The following is a 26,293-nucleotide window of genomic DNA, read 5'->3' on the forward strand; positions in this document are numbered from 1 at the left end:
AGGGAAGAAAAACGAAACAAAAAAGGAAGTCTTGCTCGGTACCGTTTTAGTTCACGCGATTAATAGTAAGGGGTGTAAACAGCCCTTGAGATGTCTTCTAGATTCAGGTTCAATGAGTTCTTTCATTAGTCGCAAAGCTGCCAGTAGATTAGGCTGGCCTAATCTACGTGGTAATAGCCTAATCTACTGGCAGCTTTGCGACTAATGAATGAACTCATTGAACCTGAATCTAGAAGACATCTCAAGGGCAAAACTCCTTGTTCATTTGAAGTTAACGGACTCAATTCGATGCAAACGAAACTGAATCAAGGTCAAATAAGTTTTTCTATCCAACCTCGTCATCAGGAGTCACCGGTGTTTCACTTGGAGGCTATTATTACAGATCGGGTTTGGTCGGATTTGCCGAGCACCAAAATTGACATATCGACGTGGAATTATATTAAAAACTTAAAATTAGCCGATCCCGAATTTAACTGTAGTCAATCTATTGATTTGTTAATTGGTTGTAGCATATTTTCGAAGGTGTTGTTAGAAGGTAAAATTGAAGGTAAAGTGGGACAACCAGATGCCCTAAATACCGTTTTTGGTTATATTTTGTTAGGACCTACAAGCACACCTAACCTTTCGTCGACTTCGCTTGTTTGTCTTTCAAATATTGAAGACCCACTAGATTCTTCGTTATCGAAATTTTGGGAACTGGAAAACATACCGGAAAAGCCAGTTTCAGAACCAGAAAATGCTCTGTGCGAGAACATTTATCGGAAAACGCCTAATCGGGACGTCTCAGGTAAATATGTTGTGTCTTTACCTTTTCGTGAATCGCCGTCTTGTTTGCAAGATAGCTATGATATTGCTTTAAATAGACTGCTATCATTAGAACGGCGCTTATTTTGTCAACCAAGTTTGAAAAAAGAATTTTCTTTTCATATGCCGGAGTATCTTGATTTAGGTCATATGCAGTTAGTCCCTAATGCCGAAAAGAAAATGGGAAAGTATTATATTCCACATCATTGCGTTGTGAAACCAGATAGTGTTTCAAATAAAATTCGAGTTGTGTATAATGCGTCTCAGAAAAGTCCTAGTCGTGGCAAATCTTTGAACGACTATTTACTGGTCGGTCCTAAGCTGCAACAGAACATAGTGTCGCTTTTGTTTAATTTTAGACTTAATAGTTTTGCGCTGTGTGCGGACATTCGTCAGATGTATCGTAATATTTTAGTCGCTCCTGAGCACACGGATTATCAACGTGTGTTATGGAGATTTTCTAGCCTTGAGGATATTCAGGAATATCGTTTATTAACCGTTACTTTTGGAATAGTATCTTCGCCGTATCTCGCTTTAAGAACTCTCCACCAATTAGCATTAGACGAAGGCTCTCGTTTTTCTAAAGCCGTCTCGCTTATTTGCCATGCTTCGTATATTGATGATTTTGTTTTTGGTGCTTCGACTCCGAAATGGTATTCGAATGAACCCAAATTGTTGTCGCAATTTCCCGAATCCCATATTAATCCTCATTCCATTAATTTTGATCCAGAAGCAAATGGTCCTTTATTAAAAATCCTTGGTTTGAAGTGTGTAACGAGTCCGTTACTTAAAGAACCATTTACCTTTTTGTCACTGGAATCCTTTAATTTAATTATAAATTAAATTCATTTTTGAAATATTCTTAAACCAAATATTTAAAACTCCAGTAAAATATAATTTTCGAAAGTTGGCATTAAATCCCGCCCTCTGTCTAAGACTCTGAAAGTACATCGTTTGTGACAGCGTAGCACCAGATCGACACTTGTTGCTGGGATCTCGTCGAGTGAACATCGTTTGTTCAAGGCGGCTGTAGGTGCCATTTTCATGAATTGGGTTTAAGTTTATTTTTTATTTTTTTTGTGGAAAAGCTGTTGTGTTGGAAGAAGCCATTTGTTATTTAGTTTTTTTATGAAAGTACTTTAATTTTGGACCACCTCAGCCGGTAAGTTTAAAGTTATAAATAAATTATGTGTAAAAACATGTCATATCATCCGCCATTGTTAGTGAAATTCAAATCTATTTTAATCCGCTCTCGATATATATTCTTAGCTATCTAGCTATCTATTCTATCTTATATATGTCCTATTTCACTTATTTCATTAATACCTAAATATATTACAAGTATTAGATTTTATCATTATCTCAAACTTTATTTCTTTCCAAAGATGAAAACCAACAATTATCTATTTCAATTCCATACCGTTAAACCGGCTAATATTTCCTTTTTTTTCTATTCTATAATATATATAGACCATGCTTTCTGAAAACCTATCTATTTAATATATCCTATAAAACATTGTCATACCATCCCAAGGTTATTTTTTACAGAAAAACAATATAGTTTTTATTTTAATTTAAAGCAACCTGTTGACCTTCTTGGTTTTTCTTTACTTTCTTGTATGAACAAAGGACTTGGAGTAACACAACTGTTTTTTTAGCCTACTTACGGATTCCAGTGCAAGTCAGGGAAGAATAATTATTTTTTTTTGTATGGAAAATTTATTAAGACAAGGGGAAGAAGAATTTTAAGTTTATGGTTTTTTTTTTAAGAAGAATTTAATGGACTTGGTTTAAAGTACCTCCTTTTTTTTATATGGAACCCAGGTTTGGAGTAAATTTACCCACCTGCAGCTAGTTCTTCACCAGAGGACCTTCCAGGGAAACCTACGGAAACTGGCCGGAAGAACTTAGTTTTATCTTTTTGTTTCTTATTTAAATATCTTTAATAACATTACGTCCTCTTCAAGGTTTTAACTTTTACATCATTAATAATAATTACATTCAATTTTCCTAAAACAATAGTACAATTTAATTAAATTATTTATTGTCTACCAAGGGATGAGATTTTGACTCTCCCTTGAATCTCTCTTCATCAGGTTATCGTGTGCACACTTATCCGGAGAGGTTCATTTCATTTCAAACTTAAACATTTATTAAACGAAAACTAAACTATTATATTAGTGAGTAGTATTTTATATTTATATTATCTTATATTTTATTTTATATTATTTATACATAATTATTGAGTATAACCTCTGTCAAAATTTAACATTAATAGGTACGTTAGGGGGGGGGGAAATTGTTTATCATTACATTCTGGGATTTTACTGTAAATATAGATAAGTTAATTGTATATAAGAGGTGATGGGTCATATATAAGTGTTTAAAATAGTCTGTACATAAAATTGGTATTTATTAAAGTTGGGTTAAAACAATTCAATATTTCAATTAGTACCTATCTTGCATATTTCAGCAATACAAGATATCTCGGAAGAAAACATTTAACTTCCTGGCGCCCAAACATTCAGTAGAGCAACTTTATCTTTCATTTGTTTATTTCTTGGTGGTTTTCTTGTCATTCGTTCTTATATCTTACGGTCTCTGTAGGGCATGCAAATTGGCCGAATCCCTCTTTGAGTGTCGAGTGGTCATTCTCCTGCATAGTCGCTAGCCAGCATTAATTTTATTATATTTTAAAATTCATATATACCCTTTATTTATTTCCTTTACATAATTTATTTCTATCTAATCTCTTCCATCTTCTGTTATTCCAAATATTAGTTCGTTGGTGTATAAAGGTACATTTTAGAGTTTACCCTATTTCTACACTGCACATTTTTGCCCCACATTCCTCATTTTTGTTACAAGTGGATAGCACAGTCCGACGACTTTCAATTTTCAGTCAAATTGCAAGACGTCCCTTGTACCAAAAGATCGTTTTTGTCCGAATTAGCTCGAATTTATGATCCCTGTGGTTACTTAACACCTATTACCTTTTTTATTAAACATTTAATCCAACAACTTTGGGCAACCGGTCTTAAATGGGATGATCGCCCTCCTTCGGAAATAATTCGTGTATGGGAGCAATATAAGAGCGAACTATCTCTTATTTCACAGTTCAAAATTCCTCGTTTTTTTGAATATTTCCTCATGTCCCATCTTAGAGCTTCATGGATTTGCCGATGCTAGTAAAAAGGGATATGCTTGTGTCGTTTATATTCGTAGTATTGATACTCGTAACCTAGTTCAAGTTAATTTACTGTGTGCCAAATTGAAAGTAGCTCCTATAAAACAGATTACTATACCTCGATTAGAATTGTTAGCTGCTGTTCATTTGGTAAAACTTATGTCGTTTGTGTTAGAGTCGTGGAAGCATATAATATTTCAAAATGTGTATGCTTGGTTAGATTCGCAAATCGTATTGCACTGGATTAAAAGTTCCCCCTCGAGATTCAAAACTTTCGTGGCAAATCGCATTTCGTATATCCAGTCCCATAGTCAAAATTATTCTTGGCATTAGATCAAATCTCGAAATAATGCAGCCTATCAAAATTAGACTGGTTAACAGGTCCTTCGTTTTTGTATATTATTCCAATAATTTTTCCAGAGGTTCCTCTCTCATTGCAGGAAAAATCCTCTTTGGAAGAGATAAAGAAAGCTTTAGTATTTGTTTCCACTCGTGAGGAACATTTTTTGTCTTGTTTGCTGAAAAATAAATCGTCTTTTACCTCGATCCAAAGAATTTTGGCTTTTATGTTGCGATTCGCGCACAACTCTCGTTATAAAAGGTCGAAACGGTCAGGACCCTTGACTTGCGTAGAATTAGAAGACTCGTTGATTATTCTTGTCAGATTTACACAGGAGAAGTATTTTGAAGAACATATTTAATCAAATTCTTTTCCAAAACCATTTCGTAAGTTGGGAGTATTTTTAGATGATAGTACTGAGTGTTTAAGAGTAGATGGTCGTCTATCTCAGTCTTCGTTATCGTATGAAGCAAAACACCCGTTTTTGTTACCAAAAAAATCTCGCCTTACTACTCTTCTAGTTCGTCATTATCATGAGAAGTATTTACATGCTGGATTTAAGAGTACTCAGTTTTTGGTTAGTCAAAGGTTTTGGATAATGTCTTCTAAACAAGCCGTTAATTCGGTATTGTCCAAATGTATTAGATGTTGGAAACAATCTCCTGAAAACTTACAACCCCCTATGGGTAATTTGCCTAAATTTCGTCTCGATGCCATTAAACCCTTTTCGATTTGTGGGTTAGATTACGGTGGACCGTTTTCGATAACCATGTCTCGTTACAGGGGAGTTAGAACTTAAAAGACCTATTTGTGTCTATTTGTATGTTGCGCTATAAAGGCTTTACATCTTGAATTAGCTAGTGATTTGACCGCGGAAGCCTTTTTGGCCGCTTTACAACGTTTTATCGCTCGGAGAGGTCGAGTATCTCAAGTATTTTGTGATAATGGCACTAATTTTCATAGTGATTATCGACAGCTTAGTAGCTTCATGGAGAGCGCTCTCGATAAAGAAAATATTAAGTTTTCACTTGCTCCTCCTGCTGCTCCACATTTTGGTGGTATTTATGAACGCGGAATTCGTTCTGTAAAGGAACATATTGTTCGTATAGTCGGGGCTCAAATTTTGACCTACGAAGAATTTTATACCGTTTTAACTTTAATTGAATCGGTCTTACACTCACGCCCTCTTACCCCCTTAACTAACGATGTTGAAGATCTCAATGCGTTGACCCCAGGACATTTCCTGACTCTTGAACCTGACCTCTTTGTCTGTGCCTGATTTTTCGGAGGTATCCTTCAATCGTTTGTCCAGATGGCAGTTGTTACAACGCATCCATAGAGATTTTTGGGCTCGATGGCGAAAGGAATATTTGCACACCTTGCAACAAAAGTCCAAATGGTTAGATTCTGGCTTTGTACCTAAAATCGGTGCCTTAGTTGTTTTAAAGGAGGATAATTTGGCTTCGTGTAAATGGCCTCTCGCGCGTCTTGTTGAATTTCATAAGGGTAGAGACGGTGTAGCTCGAGTGGCTACCATGCGTACGATCACCGGAACCTTAAAACGGCCTCTTGTCCGAATCTCTCTCTTGCCGATAGATGAAGGTTAGATGGTCAACATTTTTTACTAATTTTGTTTTGTTCAGCTTTTATCAATATAACCGCGACGAAACCACCATTTTAATTTTAATTTTTTTATGTTAGTTTAAGTTTTGAATATTTGTTTAATAGGAATAATAAGTTTAGAAGGAATAGTTCTGTTAATTTAAGTACTATTAATTCGTAATAGTACATTTGTTTGTTAATACCCCACACCAGGGTAGTAAGTAATCATCAAAACTCTGTAACAAGATAAGCCTGGCATACAATTAACTAACTTTGTTTTATAATATTATGCTTCAAATTAACTTCTGAACCTAAATCATCTGAACCAGAAATTCAAATGCCGGACAAGAACAGAAGTGGTATTAGGGACAATATTTTTAAAGTTTATGTTTGACTACCAATGTCTTTTCTTTTTTAGAAGAGTGCAATAGTAACTTGTTAGATGCAAAAATGAGCGAAGTTATGGTGGCTGAGTCTAATAATTTTGAATCTACATTTTTTGAACAAGAAATTCAAATGCTGGACAAGGACACAAGCGGTAGGAACGACATTATATTATTATGTAAGTTATTATTTGACTACCTATGTAATTCCTTTCCAGAGGGCTTTAACAGTCAATTTGTAGAGGTACAAATGAGCAAAATTATAGTTACTGAATTCAATAATTCTGATCCTAAATCATCTGAGGAAGAATTTCAAATGCTGGATATGAACAGAACTGGTAGGAGCAATATTTTTAGAGTTCCTATTTGAATATCAATGTACTTTCTTTTTTAGAAGGAATGACATGCTCAATAAACTTCAATATGGAAGGTGACCAGTTATTTGAAGAAATGCCGTCCAACATGACGCTGTTAAATACAGCAGTCCAGTCTACTGATATGAAGGCATCTGTTGATGTTCACAAGACACCAATTGAAGAAAACTTCGATGCAGAATCGGATATTAACGATTCAGATTTCAATCCAACTTTACATAGCTCTGACTCAGAAACTGATGCCACTATTTCTGTAACTAAGTTACCGGACAATATAACAGAGCATGAAAATCCAAAACGAAAACGTTCAACAAAATATGAAATAAATAAAAGTAGATGACATGAAAACAAAAACCGAATCAGCAGAGAAAAAGGAGAATCCTATGTAAGGAAAAGAAAGGAAAATGGAAAGTGGATATATGATATTCTACAAGAACCAAGATCCCAAAAAGATGCATGTCACTGTAAGTTGAGTGCAAATCAACAGTCTTTGTTGAAATGCAGACAACTAGCGCAAAATGAGAGAGAAAGCATCTTTAAACAATTCTGGAAAAAATATACTTGGCAGAAAAAAAGATGTTCGAAAAAACCACGTGTCAGTAGAAACCACTAGTAGAAAAAGGGGAAATAGGGAAATTTCCAGGAGATCATTCTCAAATAAGTCTTATTTGGGCAAGGCCCGACTAAGGGTGTGTAAGCTAATGTTTCTTAACACATTAGGGGTGAAAGAGTGGGTTATAAAAAAATGGGCAAAAAATAGTCTGGAAGACAGCGACAAAGATGACCAAGTTCATGTAGATCAGCCTGAAATGACTGATAAAATTAACCCTCCTGTTCGTTTGCTGCATGATTTTTTCACAACACTACCAAAATTAGAGTCGCATTACTGCAGAGTTTCTACCGGTAAACTCTATTTAGAACCGAGTTGGAACTCTAAAGCCCATTTATATAAAGTTTATAGAAACGACTACTGCAAAACACACAATCATACACCTGTATAAATTGCCACATTCCATAAGGAATTCGATAGGCAACGGCTGTCACTTTATCAACCGAAAAAGGATCTATGCGACAAATTTGTCGCTTATCAAACAGGCAATTCAACAGAAGATGAATACAATGAACACATAACACTAAAAAATGAAGCAAGAAATTAAAAGAGTGCAGATAAGGAGTCTCAACATGAAGTTTTAACAATGGATCTTCAATCAGTTTTGCCCTCTCCAAAATCCAATATTTCTGCGCTTTATTACAAGACCAAACTTATCGTCCATAATTTCACACTATTTGACATTAAGCGCAAACAAGGGTACTGTTACCTTTGGAATGAGAGTGAGGACGGATTGACAAGCAACGAATTTACAAGTATAATAATTCATTTTTTTAGGGGAATTGTGAAAGAACATCAATTAGAAAATCATAGTAACATTAACATTATACTATGGAGTGATGGCTGCGGTTATCAAAACCGAAACATTACTTTGTCAAATTAATGGTCTATTTAATTTTGCACTGGAAAAGAGTGTAACTGTAATACAGGAATATTTACATAAGGGCCATACTCAAATGGAAGTGGAGAGCGTTCATTCCATTATCGAAAGAAAGATTCGAAACAACAAAATCAATATTCCCGCAGATTACGTATTTATCTGCAAAGCAGCATGTCAAAAAGCTCCTTACAGAGTTAAATACCTTATGCACGACTTCAAAAAATATGATGAATTGAAATATTTTAAATCCATTAGACCAGGAAAATTCTCTGGACAATTGGTAATTGACTTGAAAGCATTGAAATATTCCAACGATGAAGTGTTTTTTAAACTTCGACATTCAGAGAAAGATTGGCAAACTCTTCCAATAAGACTGAACATAAGCAGCACTCAAGCAACTAATACAGATAATATACCGGCATTACACAAACAAAGACTAAAAATTAAAGCAGAAAAATATGCACACCTCCAACAACTTAAGACGAGCATGGAAAGCGATTATCACGATTTCTATAATAATTTACCTCATCATTAGTTAATTCTTTTTAGTTTTTAAGTTTTCTTAATGTTCTACTTTTTCATACTTTTTAGTTTTTAAGTTCATAAATCTTATACTTTCATGAATAAACATGTTTTTATGTTAATTTTTTATTGCATAATGTTTCATTTTAAATGGTAAGAAAAATGAGTATCTCCAATTTTTAAGCTAAAATACAAAAAAGCAAACTGCGTATCTCCATTTTTTTTTCAATTCTTGCGATTTAAGTTAAAATATTAGAAAAGTATCTAATACTTTCCACGTTTATGATATTTTCAAATGAACAAAAACAATAACTATGGTCAACGTAAATACATTTAAAGGTAAAGTCGTTTTTAGATCGCTTTTTGTGTCTCCTGTAAAATATGTATGAAAGGAGTTACGCACTATGCCGATTAAGCCGACATTATACCATATAGCTGCAAAAAACAGGGAATAAAGGATAATCATTTTTTGATAAAACAAATGTTAACAAATGTTTCTCCTCTAAGAATGGATTTTGTAATTTTGTCTCTATGGTATAAAAATTTAGTGATTCCTGTATAAAGCTTAGCCAATGAACCTTGCTAATATACAATTAGAGTACGAACAGGTATTATGTTCGTAGCTAAACTTATTTTAGACTTTACTGTTTTTCCAGGGCTGGTTCACTAATTATGATAAATAACTACAACGTTGGTATACTACAAAATTCTATTACACACAGTACAGTAGCATTAAACAAAATGTCTTATCTACGGAGGCTGGTAATACAATTTTTAGAGCGTCATTGCGTAAACGAAGGTAAAACCCCATACGGTACGCACTCAACCGCTGTTACTTGGTGACTGACTAAAAATGTGTTCTCCTCGAGGCGTAGCGGGCTAAGTATCTGCGTTTTTAACAGGTCAAAAGGAGATATAGACATAGCAGATAACATACGGGCAGTTGAAAAACAATGTACATTTCATTAAAAATATTTTTAACTGTTGTAAGTTACAACATCCTGCCCACACGTTGAAGGGTTCCCTTCAAAATTAAGAGGATTTAACAAAAAATTACAGAAATAAAATAATATATACGTAATAATAAACTAAGAAAGAGAGTTGTTCCATCATAAGTTCGAAAAGTAAGACGACACTACAAACACTAACCGCACTCGCGAACAAACACTACCTTAAAAAAACTATTCTTATACTAATTAACATTTAACGTTTATAATCTGGCAAGGGACATAGTTTTGCAATTGAGCGAGTAAAGATTCCATCCTTAGTTTGTACCTTGACAACTCTAACTCTCTTATTTTTTCCTGGAAAAACTTCAATCACTCTTGCCAGGGGCCATTTCAAAGGAGGATTATTCTCATCCTTTAAGAGAACCAAATTGTTCAATTGCAAATTTTCCTTAGTTGAGGTCCATTTGGGCCTATTCTGTAGTCTATTTAAATAGTCAACAGTCCAGCGTTTCCAAAACAGCTGTTGAATTTTTGTACTCCTTTGCCAAATTGACAATCTATTTTCGGATATATCAGAAACATCCCTTTCAGGAAAAGAAGTGAGAGGCTTACCGATTAAAAAGTGTCCTGGAGTTAAACAAGAGAGATCTGAAGGATCGTTAGATAAAGAACATAGAGGACGTGAATTCAGAACAGCTTCAATTTGAGCGAGTACGGTACTGAACTCTTCAAATGTCAGTTGAGAATTTCCTATCAGTCTAAAAATATGATATTTTGTGCTTTTAATGGCGGCTTCCCATAATCCGCCATGATGAGGAGAGCGAGGGGGGATAAATTTCCAACTTATTTCAGAAGCAGCAAGAAATTTTTGGATTGAGTTAGACGTTTCCTTATTTTTTAAAAATGTGTAGAACTCCTTGAGTTGGTTCTTAGCACCAAAGAAGTTTGAAGCATTATCACTGTAAATTATTTTTGGATTGCCACGCCTACTAATGAAACGTTTGAGTGTGAGTATGAATGCCTCTGTGGAGAGTCCTGACACAAGTTCTATATGGACCGCACGGGTAACCATACATACGAATATGGCAATATAACATTTTGTTACTGGAGCCTTACGAAGTCTTGAACTCTTTATAAAAAAAGGTCCACCAAAGTCTGTACCTACATTGGTAAATGGGTGTGAGACAACTAGGCGTTCTTTGGGTAAGTCTGCCATTAGTTGAGAGGCAGGTTGAGCCCTAAATCGAAAGCAAGTGATACAAGAGTGGATAATTTTCTTTATTGTTCTTAATCCATTTAAGGGCCAATACTTGAGACGAAAATTGGAAAGGGTGGTCTGGGCACCTGAATGACATAATCTAATATGTTCTCTTTTCAACATAAGTTGGACGATGTGATGTTTGGAGGGCAACAGAAGTGGATATTTCTGATCAAAGGGAACGTGAGCATGCTTGAGTCTACCACCAACTCTTAACATCTCCTTATCATCAAGAAAAACATTTAGTGAAAGAAGAGATTTGTTGGAAAGAGTTTTTTCCGACTTAAGCTCTGAAATTTCTTGAGAAAAGTAAACAAGTTGCAAAAATGTAATTATTTTTTGCTCAGAGGAATGCAACTCTGATACTGAAAGGGGGCCGTACCTTCTGACAGAAGAGATAGTAGCATTGTGTATGAATCTAAAACAATAAGCCAGGGTTCTTTGAAAGGTTGAGAAGTTTGAAAACTTATTTGACATGGAACAACAAAAATTTTCTATAGGGTATTGTTGAGTTTGCATATGAGATAATCTTCTTTCCTCGGGTGGATTAGAACATGTCATCCCCTTGTCACAACTATCTAGAGTTAGATCATATTTACCAAGCCATTGTGGTCCATGCCACCATAAATGAAAATTTACAAGTTCGGATGGTATGATTCCACGAGAGAGAATATCTGCTGGATTTTCCTTTGATTTGACATATCGCCAATGAAAACCAGAGGATATTTCTTGAATTTGTGCTACACGGTTTGCTACAAATTGTGACCATCGAGAAGGATGGGATTTAAGCCATGCCAGTACAATTTCTGAATCGGACCATAAGTTAATAGAGTTGATGTGCATACTAGTTGAGTTTAGGGTAGTAATTAAACGTTGAGTGAGCTTGGAGCATAAAACTGCGCCCATAAGTTCCAATCGTGGAAGAGTTAGGGTTTTGAGAGGAGCTACACGACTTTTGGAAGCTACAAGAGTACAACTAACCTTTTTAGATTGATCCATAACTCGTATATATACACATGTAGCATAGGCTCTTATACTAGCATCCGAGAAAGCGTGAATTTCAATTTTTATAATTTTATCTGGATCAGTTCTGAATAGTGGTCTAGGAATATTAATATTTTTGAGGAACGGGATATTAGAAACAAATACAATCCATTCTGACAGTAACTCAGAAGTAAGAGCATCATCCCAATTTACCTTTGACAACCAAATCTTTTGCATTATTATCTTTGCGATAATAGTAACAGGAGCTATGAGACCCTGAGGATCAAATATTTGCGCTATTGTGGAGAGTACTTCACGTTTTGTGAAAGAAGTTTTAACCATAATTTTAGGTATAGAAATTGAGAAACTGTCTGTTTGGGCATCCCAACGTAAACCTAAGACCTTGTTGGATGCAATCTTTTCTGGAGAAATTGTATAACTAGCAATTTGAGATTTGTTAGTGATATTTGTTAAAAATTCCTTAGAGTTAGAGCACCATTTGTGTAGTGAGATACATGCCCTTTTAAGAAGTTCAGATATTTCATTATGAGCCTTAAAGAGCCCATCCAGAGTTTCGGAGCCAAAGAGAATGTCATCTACATAACATGAATTTAACAAAGCATCACTAGCGAGAGGATATGAATTCTTGTGATCATGGGCTAATTCCATTAAGCAACGGGTACTTAGAAAGGGGGCCGATTTCGTTCCATAAGTTACTGTTTACAATTCTAAACATTGCAATTCTTCTTGCGGTGAATCACGCCATAAAATATTTAGTAGAAAAGTTTGATCGGGATTAATTTTAATTTGCCTGAACATTTTTTGAATGTCAGCTGTAAGGGCAAATTTATAAGTCCTAAAACGAATAAGAATATCAAATAATTCTGGCTGTGTCCTGTAACCCTTTAACATTAAATCATTTAATGATACCTGTCTAGTAGTTTTCATTGACCCATCAAAAACTACTCGTAACTTAGTGGTTAAACTATCTTCCTTAAGTACACAATGATGAGGAAGAAAATATTTTTTACCTGAGTCTGAATTTAAAAGAGAGAGAGGAACTACCCTTGCATGAGAAAGAGATATATATTCACCTATGAAATTTTTGTATTGCGTGTAGAGTTCATTGTTCTTGACAAGTCTGTTTTCTAAGGATAAAAATCTTTTCTTTGCCATATAAAAGAAATCCCCCAATTGTGTAGGTGCATCCTTAAAAATTAAAGAAATGTCCACTTGAAATCTACCGTCCGGAAGAATTTGAGTTGTATTTTTAAATATTTGCTCTGCTAGATTTTCTTGAGGAGTTAAAATGGTTTTATCTGGAATCTCTTCAATTTCCTAGAATTTTTGAAGTTTATTATCAAGAGAGTCATCTGACAAGGATTGGGTAAAGAGAGAAACGTGCTGCGAGTTAGAGGTTGAGAGGATTTGCGACTTATTATGCAAAGTACATAAATTTAGATTATTTTTAGAGTGAGGGCGAATTGGAACCTGTCCAAACATAACATAACCAAAATGTGTATTTTGTAGTGTGGGAAGACCATCTCCAAGTTGTATAAGATCATTTAATAAGAGTTTTCCATAAACATCTGAACCTAACAACATGTCAATTTTTCCGGGAACTGAGTATGATGGATCAGCCAATTGTACCCACTCCAGAAGCTTGATTTTAGTTCTATCAATCGGCACTTGAGGGAGCCTGCATGTTATATTCTTGAGAACAGCACACGAGGTCATGAACCCCTTTTTACTGTCATAAAGAGAGAAGATTTTTAAATCTACCATTTTATTAGACACTGAACAATTTTGGGAGAGCGTTGAAATTTCTAATGTTCTAGTATAAGGAGAGAGTTTAAGTTTATTAACAAGCTCTTGTGTAATAAACGAGGTCTGACTAGCGTTGTCTAGTAGACAACGGGCTCTTATGGGTTGATGTTCTTTTGTATATAATGTGACTAAAGCTGTTGCTAAGAGAACTTCATTTTTTATAGAGAGGGCAGTAAACGTTTGGGTTTTATCTGACATACAAGAGGTTTGAGGCTGTAAACTATGAGCACTCCTTTGTGATCCACTAGGCATGCGATTATCACTACTTGTACCTTGAGAAGGTTGAGAGTTTTGAGCATAAGAATTAGATGAAGGAACTTGAGAACGAGAGATGCTTGCAACCATAGAAGTGTTGGCACTGTGCAAGAGAGAGTGATGCTTCTTATTGCATATATTACATGTTCTTTGAGAAGTACAGTTTGCTACAAAATGTTTACTTCCAAGACAATTCTTACACAAATGTTTTAACTTAACGAAATTATTCCTATCTGAAAGAGAACTGGCTTTAAATTTTTCACATTGATAAATAATGTTGTGGATCGAATGATTACAAAAACTACAATTCAATTTATTAGAATTAACCTTGTTATCTGAGCTTGAAAAATGTGTCACCTTTTGTGAATATTTGAAACCTTTCTGTTGGGTTTCAGAACAATTAAGTTTTTCTAAAATATTGCATCTATTTTCTAAAAACTCAAATAATTGTTTTAGCGTAGGTAAACTTTTTGTACCTACCTCGTATTCAAAAGCCTTATGTGTGTTAAAGTCTAGTTTTTCTAAAAATATCTCAATTACAATGAGATCCCAATATTGAGTTGGAACCTCCAGATTATTTAGAGCCATAATGTTTTGTTTTGCTTGAGTAATAAAGTTTCTCAGAGTTTGTGAGGTACATTTTGCTAGAGATGAAACCTTTAATAACCTTTTGATGAGTAATGATACAATTCGAGGTTTATTATCATACCTTTCCTTAAGCGTGTCCAAAGCAATTTGAAAATTGTCATTTACCACTTCAATATTTTTGATTAATTCTAATGGTTCACGCCTCAGAAAAGATTTGAGGTAAATAAATCTCTGCAAATCATTTAACTGTGAGTTATCAATCACTAAAGTACAGAATAGTTGAAAAAACGAATTCCAATCCTCAAAATTACCTTCAAGAGATTTCGGGCAATTTAACTGTGCCTTTTGAGATATGTTCTATTGGAGTATTTTTACTATAATCTAAAATGTTATTACTTAAAGCTTTTATCTGTATTTTAATATTTACTAGAGTATTCGTATATTTTTCTTCGCATTCAATTGACTCCTGTGAATCTAATTCAGAGTCATCGAGACCTTCAATTTGTTGTTGTATTTTTTCATATTCAGAGAAATGTAACGCTAATTGACTTTGTTTTTCCAGTAACAAATCAATACTTTCACAATCTTTATTTATACTAAACCAACTAGAAATTCTAGTAAGTCTAGCCTTTAGAGATTTACGAGATTTTTTCAACTCCTCCATACTAAGAGAATAATTAAGTGTAAACTTATTTAAACAAATTCAAACTTTAATCAAAATACAGATTATGATTCAAGCAAATCATCAAATATAATCAAGTAGTTGATACCGTGATTTTATTACTCAATTAAATGTCAATAATTATCAATAAATCAGAACGAACTCACCAATTGTCATGAACCAAATTTCCGTTTGCGCAGGCGACTCCTACTGTTACGACACTACCACAGGGCGGAACTTTTGCATGAGTGAGACAGCGTTATCTTCGTCTAACCGAGACACCAAATATCTTGCAGAAGAGTGAGCGAACAATACCACTTTCTATAGAGAGAGCGAGTGAGAGAGAACTAGCGATGTGTAAACCTTTATGTATTTACCAGCCGGCACTAATTACACAGGAATTTTCCACTTTAAGACCACGTTTATCTTACTTTTTTCTTCACTGATGTAACCAAACATTATAATATATCCGTGCTCGAGTAGGACCATAAATGTATAAAGCTTAGCCAATGAACCTTGCTAATATACAATTAGAGTACGAACAGGTATTATATTCGTAGCTAAACTTATTTTAGACTTTACTGTTTTTCCAGGGCTGGTTCACTAATTATGATAAATAACTACAATGTTGGTATACTACAAAATTCTATTACACACAGTACAGTAGCATTAAATAAAATTCCTTATCTACGGAGGCTGGTAATACAATTTTTAGAGCGTCATTGCGTAAACGAAGGTAAAACCCCATACGGTACGCACTCAACCGCTGTTACTTGGTGACTGACTAAAAATGTGTTCTCCTCGAGGCGTAGCGGGGTAAGTATCTGCGTTTTTAACAGGTCAAAAGGAGATATAGACATAGCAGATAACATACGAGCAGTTGAAAAACAATGTACATTTCATTAAAAATATTTTTAACTGTTGTAAGTTACAACAATTCTGTTTTTAATATTGATGTTGTGATTTAATTTGTAATTTAGTTATCTGTTAGTGTGTGTTGGTTTTCTACACACCTGAGTCTCATACCCAGTATCGTTCTTAATGATTAAACCATCCAGTGAAGGTAGTGTGACATTATATTCCTTTTCCATATTAAATATTACTGTCTCTTCTTTATTATTTATATCATTCAGGAATGTGTCTAACAACTCTGATCTAAGAGACCATATTGAGAATAGATCATATGAATATCTCCACTATAATGTGAATTTCAAATTTTGTTTAGAAAGAATATCTGTTTCTAAATCTTCCATAAATGTATCAGCTAATAATGGATAGAATCGGAGCCCAATGCGAGACCAAAAATTTTGTTTATAGAATTCATTAAGTTGAGAAAAGGTATTACCAATATATAATGTCAATAACTGTATTATAGCTGATATATTTAGTCTTGTTTTAGTTGCATTTGTTTCATCAGCATCATCATTCTCTAATTTTGTTTCGATTATATTAAGTCTTATCTAATGGCACATTTGAAAATAAACTAGTTATGTCAACACAGCAAAATATTTGAATTTAATTCAATATTCGATAATTTATTTAAAAAATGTTGTGTATTTTTTATAAATGTGTCATTTTTATTTGCAAATACAGTTCACTACAAGGAGACTTCATGGTACTACAAATAGGTCTAAGTGGAACATTTTTTTATGATTTTTCGGTACTCCATAAAAATGAGGTGTCCTACCGTAATGACTTGTAATTAATCTTCTTTGATAATTTGTTAAATAATCTTTAACCTTCTGTTTTCCAAAGGCTTTGTTGGATCCTTTGTTAATTTTGTATAAGGTCCGTTTGTTATTAGATCTTTAATTTTGTTTTCATATTGAATTTTAAATATAGTTACATCCCCTTTGTCGCCATTTTTTAAAGTTGTTATTTTAAAGTCGAATAAAATTTTATATATTGTAGGTAATTATTGAGAAATTTTCTCCACTGAGCTAATTGTGTCTAATTTGGGAATAGATAGATGAGTAATAGCAAAATTTAGACCCTTTGACAGTATTGTACGCTCCGTTGCATTTAAATGTCACTTTGATAGATTAACTATCGCTAATATGTCATTATTGATATCACATTGCTGGGATCACGCTTAAATTGGCTCTGTGCAGACTTTTTCCAACCTTATGCTTGAATATGCTGGATGAAACTTCAAGTCCTTTGGTATTAAGTTTTTGTCTCTACATATGTAAAAATTTGAGTGACTTTTAACAATGTATCAGTTTTTCTTAAAGAATTTCCAATCTCGTAAAATTTTGAATAACGGTGGGGCCATAACGGTTTCTTAATATTGTTCTTAAGCTATTTTCTTGTGGTAACTTAAAGTAATTACTATTTTAATTGGAATACGCCACAATTAAAGTTTAAAATAAGTTTATTGACGTTTCAATTTTCACTACAGAAGTCGTTCTTAAAATACAAACATTCAAATTAAACAAATTTTGTTTTTGTTGCTTGGTGAAAAATTGTTCTAATAATTTAATTTTATCTGACTTATTTATATTACCAATTCAGACATATATTATACATTTTAAAGTAGACGACTTTAAAATGATATTGCCAATATTGGTGAGTTGCGTTCCTGGGACAACTTTATTGTAAGATAGTTGATTCCATTACATGAAATTAAGTTAAACTTGAGAATACCGTCGGAAAAATTATAGCATATTTATGATTCGTTTTTAAAAAGATAACCACATGTTTTGATGATAGTAAAATTCTCCTATTAATGATTCTGTAATAAATAATTAGAAACAAACCAGGAAAAGTCTTATAATAGAATGCCGATATGGTAGGGTACTGGAACCAGTATTAGACACGGCACCAGTGATGGACACTCAACAAATTAATGCATATTATCAAGCAACCTGTTACTCTAATTACCCCCACAAACACGTAAAACCTCCAATAGAAATCTGTAATATTTGCTCTATTTGCAGCTGCTTCGTCTAGATGCCGCTAGTTGTATTAAAATGAACATAATTAACCACATGACAATTTTGGCGCCAAGATAGTCGTATTGTTAGCGTTGGTTATAAGGAAGTAAATTAGTTTCTTAACTTATACAAACTTCAAAATTGGTGATTTATTAAGTTTACTTAAGTGAATCAACAGTAAAGGTATGTAGTTTAATGTGTGTTTATTGTTTTTAGCTATTTTTTATCATTAAACATATTTAATTTGGGTGTCCAATACTGGATCTACAATTAAACGTATGTTCCTAAAATGGACAGGATGTCCATTTAAGGGCAAATAAGTTTTTATTTGAAATCACTGGTAAATACATAGAAATAAAAAATGCTATGTTCTGCTATAAACAGGAAGTCTATATGTTGAGTGTATCCAGTCTTGGACATGGCCATTAAATGAGTGTCCAATAATGGATACGAAAATGTCCATTACTGGTGTCAAGAAATAATTTTGTTTTTTTATTTTACAGCTGGTCATTTATGATGGATAGAAAGGGACATAAAAAATATACCGCCGCTCAAATGGCAGAAGCTCTATTGGCAGCAAAAATGGGTATGCCAGTTGCAACTGCAAGTAAGAGATTTGGTGTACCTCGTATTACGTTGCGCAATAAGCTAAAAGGAATAAGTCCGGAGGTATGCAACATGGGCCCTCCAACAGTTCCCACTGCAGATGAGAAAGATCGCATTGTTAAGTGGATTGTCGATATTGCAAGAGCTGGGTTTCCTGTAACGAAACAATGCTTAGTCGACACAGTTACCAAGTTGATAAAGGAGTTAGATAGAAAAACTCCATTTACCGAAGGTACTCCTGGTAAAAAGTGGTTTCAGTCTTTTCTGAACAGACATCCGAACATATCGTTAAAGACGTCAGAGAAACTTACCGGTTATCGTGGCCAATTAACAGAAATCGATATACGCAATTGGTTTCAAGAAGTTTCAAATTACTTCAAAGATAATGGCTACTCTGACATTTTAGAACATGCACATCGAATTTTTATTGCTGATGAAACAACTATTTCATTGTGCCCTAAAACTGGGAAAGTTTTGGCTCCTAAAGGAGATAAAAATATCTATAGTGTCTCAAAAACGTCAGAAAAAGAAAATCTTACTGTTTTACTTACGGTATCAGCATCTGGAGAAATTTGCCCTCCTATGGTAGTATATCCATATAAGAGGGTACCTGCAGATATTGTTACCAAATTTCCGAAATCTTGGGGACTGGGCAAATCGGCCAATGGGTGGATGACAGGAGACGTATTTTTTGAATACATGGCGAATATATTTGAGCCATGGTTGACAGAAAATAATATAGAACGACCCGTTATATTTTTTGTGGATGGGCACAAATCTCATTTGACATTACATTTGAGTATTTTTTTGCGTGAAAAGCAAATCATTTTAGTTGCATTTTATCCAAATGCAACGCATGTATTACAACCTCTTTCTGTTTTTTACCCATTGAAATGTCAATGGAAATCGCATGTCAGAAAATGGTTGGCAGAAAACGAAAACCAGCCGTTAATGAGACATCACGTGGCTACTCTCCTACAAAATATTCTGAATGAATCTATTTCTCCAGCTATTATTAAAAATGGATTTCGCGTTTGTGGCCTCTTTCCTTTTAATCCAAATAACGTGGATTATTCAAAGATAATTTGTAGACAGAGGGTTAATAAAGAAGAAAATCTTCCTGAAAACAATCGAAATTCGGCTAATGATATAAAAATATGTTTAAATATTTTAGAAAGTAACATTAGTCCTAAAACACTGAATGCTATGAAAGCACAAAACTCTAAAGAGGCATGGAATGGGCAAGAGTCAACATTGGATTTATACAATGTGTGGAAAAAGATACGGGACATAGTTTCAATTCCAGAGCCAAGTGAGAACGAGAATCTGTCACTAGAGAATTTAAATAATGAAAACAATGAAACACCGCAAGATGAAAACGATATTCCAGAAATTCTTCTAACAAACCACGAAAACGAAATGCCGGAAGATGCCGAAAGATCAAATACTGAACGTTTTGAAATCAACACGGTGAATACTCAACGGACTCCAGATATCACCCAGAGATCATCAAAAGCTAGTGGTTCAGATGAAATAAGTCTATACTATCAACCACCTCATCAAGAGGAGGACAATCAACAATTTAAAGAGATATTTGTCAAAACAAATAGTCCAACTGGTGATTCCCCATTTAAAAGATATCTGTTTTGGCCTAAAGACGAAGTAAAATCACAGCGTCAAATTAAAGAAAGACCACGCTCAGCCATTACATCAGACTATTGGTTAAATGAGCAACAAAAAAAAGAAAACCTGCGAAAAGAAAAAGAACAACTGAAAGAAAGCAGAAAACGGGCTCGGGAAGAAAAACAAAAGCAAAAAATTGACAAAGAAAAGATTTTAAAAAAATGCAGGAAAGGAAAAAATCTGCCTGGAATTAAAAAGGAAGAGTCAGATAAAAAAATTAGTTGGAAGTGCTTCAAATGTAATACAGCCTGGAAAGACCAACATTTCTTGGAAAGAAAGGCAAAGTGGCTTAGTTGTGCGCGTTGTGAAAATAAGGTACACAAAATTTGTGTCCCTTCCAAGTATATTGACAGTTTAGGACTTGCTTTAGACTCCGAAGATGAAGATAAGTTTGTCTGTGAAAAGTGTAAAATTACCGTGGATAGTAGTGATACATGTGAGAGTTCAGAAAAAGAAGAGGACTAGTTGATTATACTTTTTATTTATATTCAGTTAGTTACCTATATTAGACCAGTTTAAATAAAATTGCAGCTAAATTTTGGAGAATATTAATCAATTATTTTTTTTCTTTCAATTATATTGGGGGCAATTTAGGTTCAAAATTATGGAATAAATTCAGTTTTTCAAGAATAAGTCACTTTGAAAAAAATCCCGAGAGAGGTCGATTTTCATTGTTAAATTGATTGAAAAATGATTTTTTGACTTATATGCCATAATAGTGACGTCATCCATTTGGGCGTGATGACGTAATCAATAATTTTTTTTAATGGAAATAGGGGTCGTGTGGTATCTCATTTGAAAGGTTATTCAATTCTCTATTCAGTTATATTAACATTAAAATCATTATTTGTACAGGGTGGTCATAAAATGTTTTCCGAATTAAATTAATTGACACAAAAAGAAGAATTTATCTAATTTATTTAACTCAAAATTCATTTTACCGCTGTCAGAAAATAGAAAAATATGTTTATTTGACAAATAAACATTGTTTATCTCTTAAATTAAATATTCAATCTGCCAAGAGGCATGTGGGTGGCGGTTTGACATTTAATTTAAGCAAAAAAGCATTGTTTATTTATGAAATAAACATTTTTTTCATATTTTCTGATAGCAGTAAAATGTATTTTAAGCTAAATAAATGACATAGATTCTTCTTTTTGCGTCATTTAATATGATTCAAAAAATATTTTTTGGCCACCCTGTATAAATAATAATGTTAATGTTTATATTACTGAGTAAACAATTGAATAACCTTTAAAATGAGCTACCACACGACCCTTATTCCTATTTAAAAAAATCATCGATTTCGTGATCACGCCCAAATGGATGACGTCACTATTATGGCAATATCTCGAAAATCATAATTTAAAAATAAAAATCGTCTCAGGATTTTTCCCAAAAGTGGCCTATTCTTGATCAAATGAATTTATTCCATAATTTTGAACCTCTCTATTCATATATAAAAACGGTGTCCATAACTGGGTATGCAACTGTCCAAATTAGGATCGATTGAAAATATCGATGTCCATTACTGGAGAAAAAACATTAATTAATAATGAATATATTTTTTTTGTGTTGTTGTTTTTATTTTGGTAAAATGAACTTCTGTACTGATTAAAGACAGTCTGAGCAATAAGTAGGAATGTAAAGTTAATAAAATACTTTATTATTAATAATTACCAGTACAAAAAGAAAATTTATGGTTCTTAAAGTGTCCAAGATTGGTTCCATTACCCTATGTAGGGAACGGTAGTATACAGGGGGACAATTTTCTATAATTTATAATAAAATTTTAAATTCCGGATATATTTTATAATATAATAATAATAAATTGCCTTTATTTAGTCTGTAAAAATTTACAAACACGAGATACATGAGGCGAAGTCTAGCTAGAGCTACTCCACTTAACCTCAAGTTTACAAAGTTAGTTTTAAATAAGTAAAAAATGAAAAAAAAATGATTTATAAATTGGTATAGATAATAATACAATATTGAAATGATAGAAATACTCATGGCTACTAGAAAAATAATATAAAGAAAATAATTTGTGATGTTATGTGATAAATAATATAAATGACAAATAAAAACAAAAACATTCTAATTGCAACAGCAATTCTAACAGCATTGTAAGTAAACGATCGCTGGAAAATAGCTAGTCTATATCTTGGCAGCATAAGACTGTAAGGATATCTCAGATCCAGATTATGAGCGTCTCCACGAAATACTAATTTGTTTCTTAAGGTTGATCTGCACCTCCCAAAAGACAAACCTTAAATTCAAAAAATTTGAAAAAATTTGAGAAGGTATATGTGATGACTAGAAGTATTTTGACAACTTTTAAACAAACTTCATGTTTTCGTTTTTGAAAAAACTCAAAAAAACTACTTTTTTCCAAGTATAAAGCGGGAAAACCAAACATAGGATTTTGTTAAATTTTTTACAGCATCAAGACATGATTATAAAAAATACTTATGAATTTTTTAAAAATTTTTGAATTTACAGTTTTGCCCCAATAGGAAAAAATAATATGTTTCGGCTTATAATAAAGTTACCGGTAAGAAACCGAAAATTTTTTTAATAACAACATATATAAAACTGTAAAAGTGAAAAATATTTGCAATAAAACGTTAAATATTTTTTCCTAAACATATGAAAAATCTCGTTAAACAAGAATTATGTCTTGAGCTGCCTCCTTCAAATTGTAATGTAGGGAGATGGCTCCATCTGAAGCAATGGTAGTATTTATCATCAATAGATAGCATTACGTTCGGCTTCCAAACGCTTCAAACGAAACGTCATACTAACAGAGTTGCCATATCAATTACTTTGTACAACACTTTGGCAGATTACAACAAAATTTAATAGGAATGTTATCGGTTTGAACTTTGAACCGGTCATGCTGAAACTTACAGAGTTACAGAATAGTAGATACTGCAACTTTTATTTTGAAAGTACGATATCATAAAATTTACACTCTATGAGTATCTGACCGATATAACATGAGTCACATTCAGCACAAGGAACTTGTTCTGGAACAAGTTAATACCATTTATCACATACCTTGTGCTGAGTGTGACTCATGTTATATCGGTCAAACTGGGAGATCATTGAAAGGGCACCTTACTACACATCGTAGTGACATCAATTTATCTAAACATACTTGTGCTCTTGCCCAGCATGCTATTGATACCAAGCATAAGATAGACTTTAATGAAGTTAAGATTCTTGGCACAGAACGTAATCTCGTTAAAAGACAGTTTTTGGAAATGTGTTCAATACTTAAACACCCGAATGCTCTTAATAAAAGAACAGACATCAGTAACTTGAGCCAAATATATCATGCTTTAATATTGCAGAATTAGGCTTAATAAGCTATTTACTTTATCATTGTCATTTAAGGTGTACAGGTTTACCATATTTTCTTATTAAATAATTAAATACATATAAACATATTAAAATACATTTAAATAAAATAAAAACAAAGAAATATTTCTTAATTATATTAACTTAAACTTATGTAACTTTTGACATAGTCACTCGTTGCATATTCACACATATATATTAACATATAAAATAAATTTAAATATAAAATAGAATATAAGAAATATTTCTTACTTATATTAGCTTACGCTTATGCAACTTGCATTACTTTTGACCTAGTCACGTGTTGCATATACACAGATTTGTATTAACTGTTTTTAATCAAATAGTTCAATACAGTTATATAATTGATGTGATTCATAAAATCCTTTTTCATTTGCAGCTCCAAGTGTATGAACCTTGGACTGTTGGAAATTATAATTGATCTTCACCTGTGGCTGATTAACCAGCCACAAAATTGACGATTTATATATCAGTTTTTGGTTTGACCTCACTTGTTTGTTTGTTTTGACGTGACAACGTCTTAAATTAGGTTGTGGCTCGGAGTCACTCATGAAAAGTGTAACGCCCGCTCACGTCTGTTACGATGAGTCACCGAACGAGAGAGAGGCCCGCCGGACGCCTTGCGTCTCTCTCCCACTCAAACATGATCGGTCCGCTGGTGCGATGCTATTTCTCCTATCATCGTCCTATCCTCAACAAAATCACTCAAATAGAAATTAGTTAAGTTTAAGTTTACATGTACAATGTTTTAGTAAACAAAATATATTTCTATAGTTAAAATTTGTGCAATTCTTATTTTCATTCAATTCCTTGTTCCTATTGTGCAATTTAATAATATTCATATCAATAAATATTCTACCGAGAAAAAGACGTTGTCACGTAAAATCTTCGCCCGTAAAACCGACTTTACAGGCAACCGATTTTTTTTCTTAGCCGATCAATGGGAGAAATTTGGTGTTATTAACCACCTTTCCTTTCATTTATTGGTTCCTTACAAGCAGGTTGTCACCCAAACTCATCTTATCATTTAAATGAACCGCTCTATTATTAGGGTTGGTATTTCACCTTGCTGTTCTGTCAAAATTATCGACCTCAAGGTTTTACTGTCTTTTTACGTTGGTGGCGTGTTTGTCTTAATAAAACACCATTTTACCGGCAGCATTCAAGAAGCCAGGAGTGGTAATTTCATTATACATTAAATTATTCAATTTCAATATTAATTAATTTAATAATGCTACCTAAAGTTAAAATTAAATCATAACTATTGCTGTATTGTTGGAAGTGCATCTATGATTTTCTTAGTTCTTCATTCTCTTTTTAAATTTTTTTTTACTTATACATTTTTATATAAAAAAACAAAACCACATGTTCTTTTTGCTGTGCTTAGTTTGAACAAATTGTTAACTTATCTAGTTCAATTTATTGTTTATACATCATAATCGTATAATGTCCATTTACTTAAGTGTCTTTACAACTTTAATATCACTGACTGCTACATATCTTTTTAAGGTAACATATGTAACAACTTTTCCATTTTTTGTGTGGTTTTTTCATATTGTTCTTTTTAGATGAACTGATGATGCTTTCTGATTAAGAAAGCGAAACGTCTTTAGTGGGGAGGAAATAGCGTAGGAGCAGAGGAGCACGGAGCACCTGCATACAGCTGTCCCTAATTTGCATACACCTGCCCTAATTTGCATACAGCTGTCCCTAATTTGCATACACCTGCCCTAATTTGCATACAGCTGTCCCTAATTTGCATACACCTGTCCCTAATTTGAATGTGCTCCCTAATTTGCATACACCTGTCCCTAATTTGAATGTGCTCCCTAATTTGCATACACCTGCCCTAATTTGAATGTGCTCCCTAATTTGCATACAGCTGTCCCTAATTTGAATGTGCTCCCTAATTTGCATACACCTGTCCATAATTTGCACACAGGTGCTGCTAATTTGCATACAGCTTTGCATGTGCTCGCTAATTTGCGTACACCTCCCACCCTAGATATGTGAACACATGTAAAGGGGTATAAGAAGTCTTGTATTGTGTGTGTTATTTAGTTTTTAACAATGAGTGGTAAAGTGCAGATGTCTAACGTGTTTTTAAGTGAACGTCGATTTTACTTAAACCCATCAAATACCAAATATGTGTCCATCTGTTTAGCCCACGAATTTAACTTTGAACCAAGTGTTATTATCAGTGGATATAAACATGATTGTGTCTTATTCAGTCAAACCGATTGGATCAAATTTTTATCCCATAAAAATGTGATCGATAATTTTATGGCGGGAAATCACCAACAACCAATTAAAGATGGAGATTTTCTGCTAGAATTCATGCAGCTTCCATGCATGTTAGTTGTAAAAATTATCAAAGGTGATTCACAGATCATGTTGGGTGCTAATTCAATAACATCAATATGGAAAATACTACCGCTTCTTAATTACCATTTAGAAAC

The 26,293-nt window shown here is 33.4% G+C and overlaps 2 protein-coding genes across 2 annotated transcripts; both read right to left on the minus strand.

The window, feature by feature from the left end:
- Positions 1-9,905: 9,905 nt before the first annotated feature.
- LOC140444437 (uncharacterized) lies at positions 9,906-12,563 on the minus strand. Its single transcript, XM_072536192.1, has one exon. It carries the CDS (start codon positions 12,561-12,563, stop codon positions 9,906-9,908), a length of 2,658 nt encoding a protein of 885 aa, XP_072392293.1.
- Positions 12,564-13,232: 669 nt separating this feature from the next.
- On the minus strand, positions 13,233-15,228 carry LOC140444438 (uncharacterized). The gene is made up of 2 exons (XM_072536193.1): positions 14,992-15,228; positions 13,233-14,921 (listed from the first exon to the last, which is right to left on the minus strand). Exons 1-2 carry the CDS (start codon positions 15,226-15,228, stop codon positions 13,233-13,235), a joined length of 1,926 nt encoding a protein of 641 aa, XP_072392294.1.
- Positions 15,229-26,293: the final 11,065 nt, after the last annotated feature.

Source organism: Diabrotica undecimpunctata, chromosome 6 (genome assembly GCF_040954645.1).
Source record: "Diabrotica undecimpunctata isolate CICGRU chromosome 6, icDiaUnde3, whole genome shotgun sequence".
In the NCBI taxonomy this organism is placed as follows: Eukaryota; Metazoa; Arthropoda; class Insecta; order Coleoptera; family Chrysomelidae; genus Diabrotica; species Diabrotica undecimpunctata.

Bases quoted from the DNA above. Each gene is read 5' to 3' on its own strand.
- LOC140444438 (XM_072536193.1), bottom strand. From the start codon at position 15,228: ATGGAGGAGTTGAAAAAATCTCGTAAATCTCTAAAGGCTAGACTTACT. The intron at 14,922-14,991 runs GTAAATATTAAA...ATACTCCAATAG, and splicing joins AAAAATATACGAATACTCTA to AACATATCTCAAAAGGCACA.
- LOC140444437 (XM_072536192.1), bottom strand. From the start codon at position 12,563: ATGGAATTAGCCCATGATCACAAGAATTCATATCCTCTCGCTAGTGAT.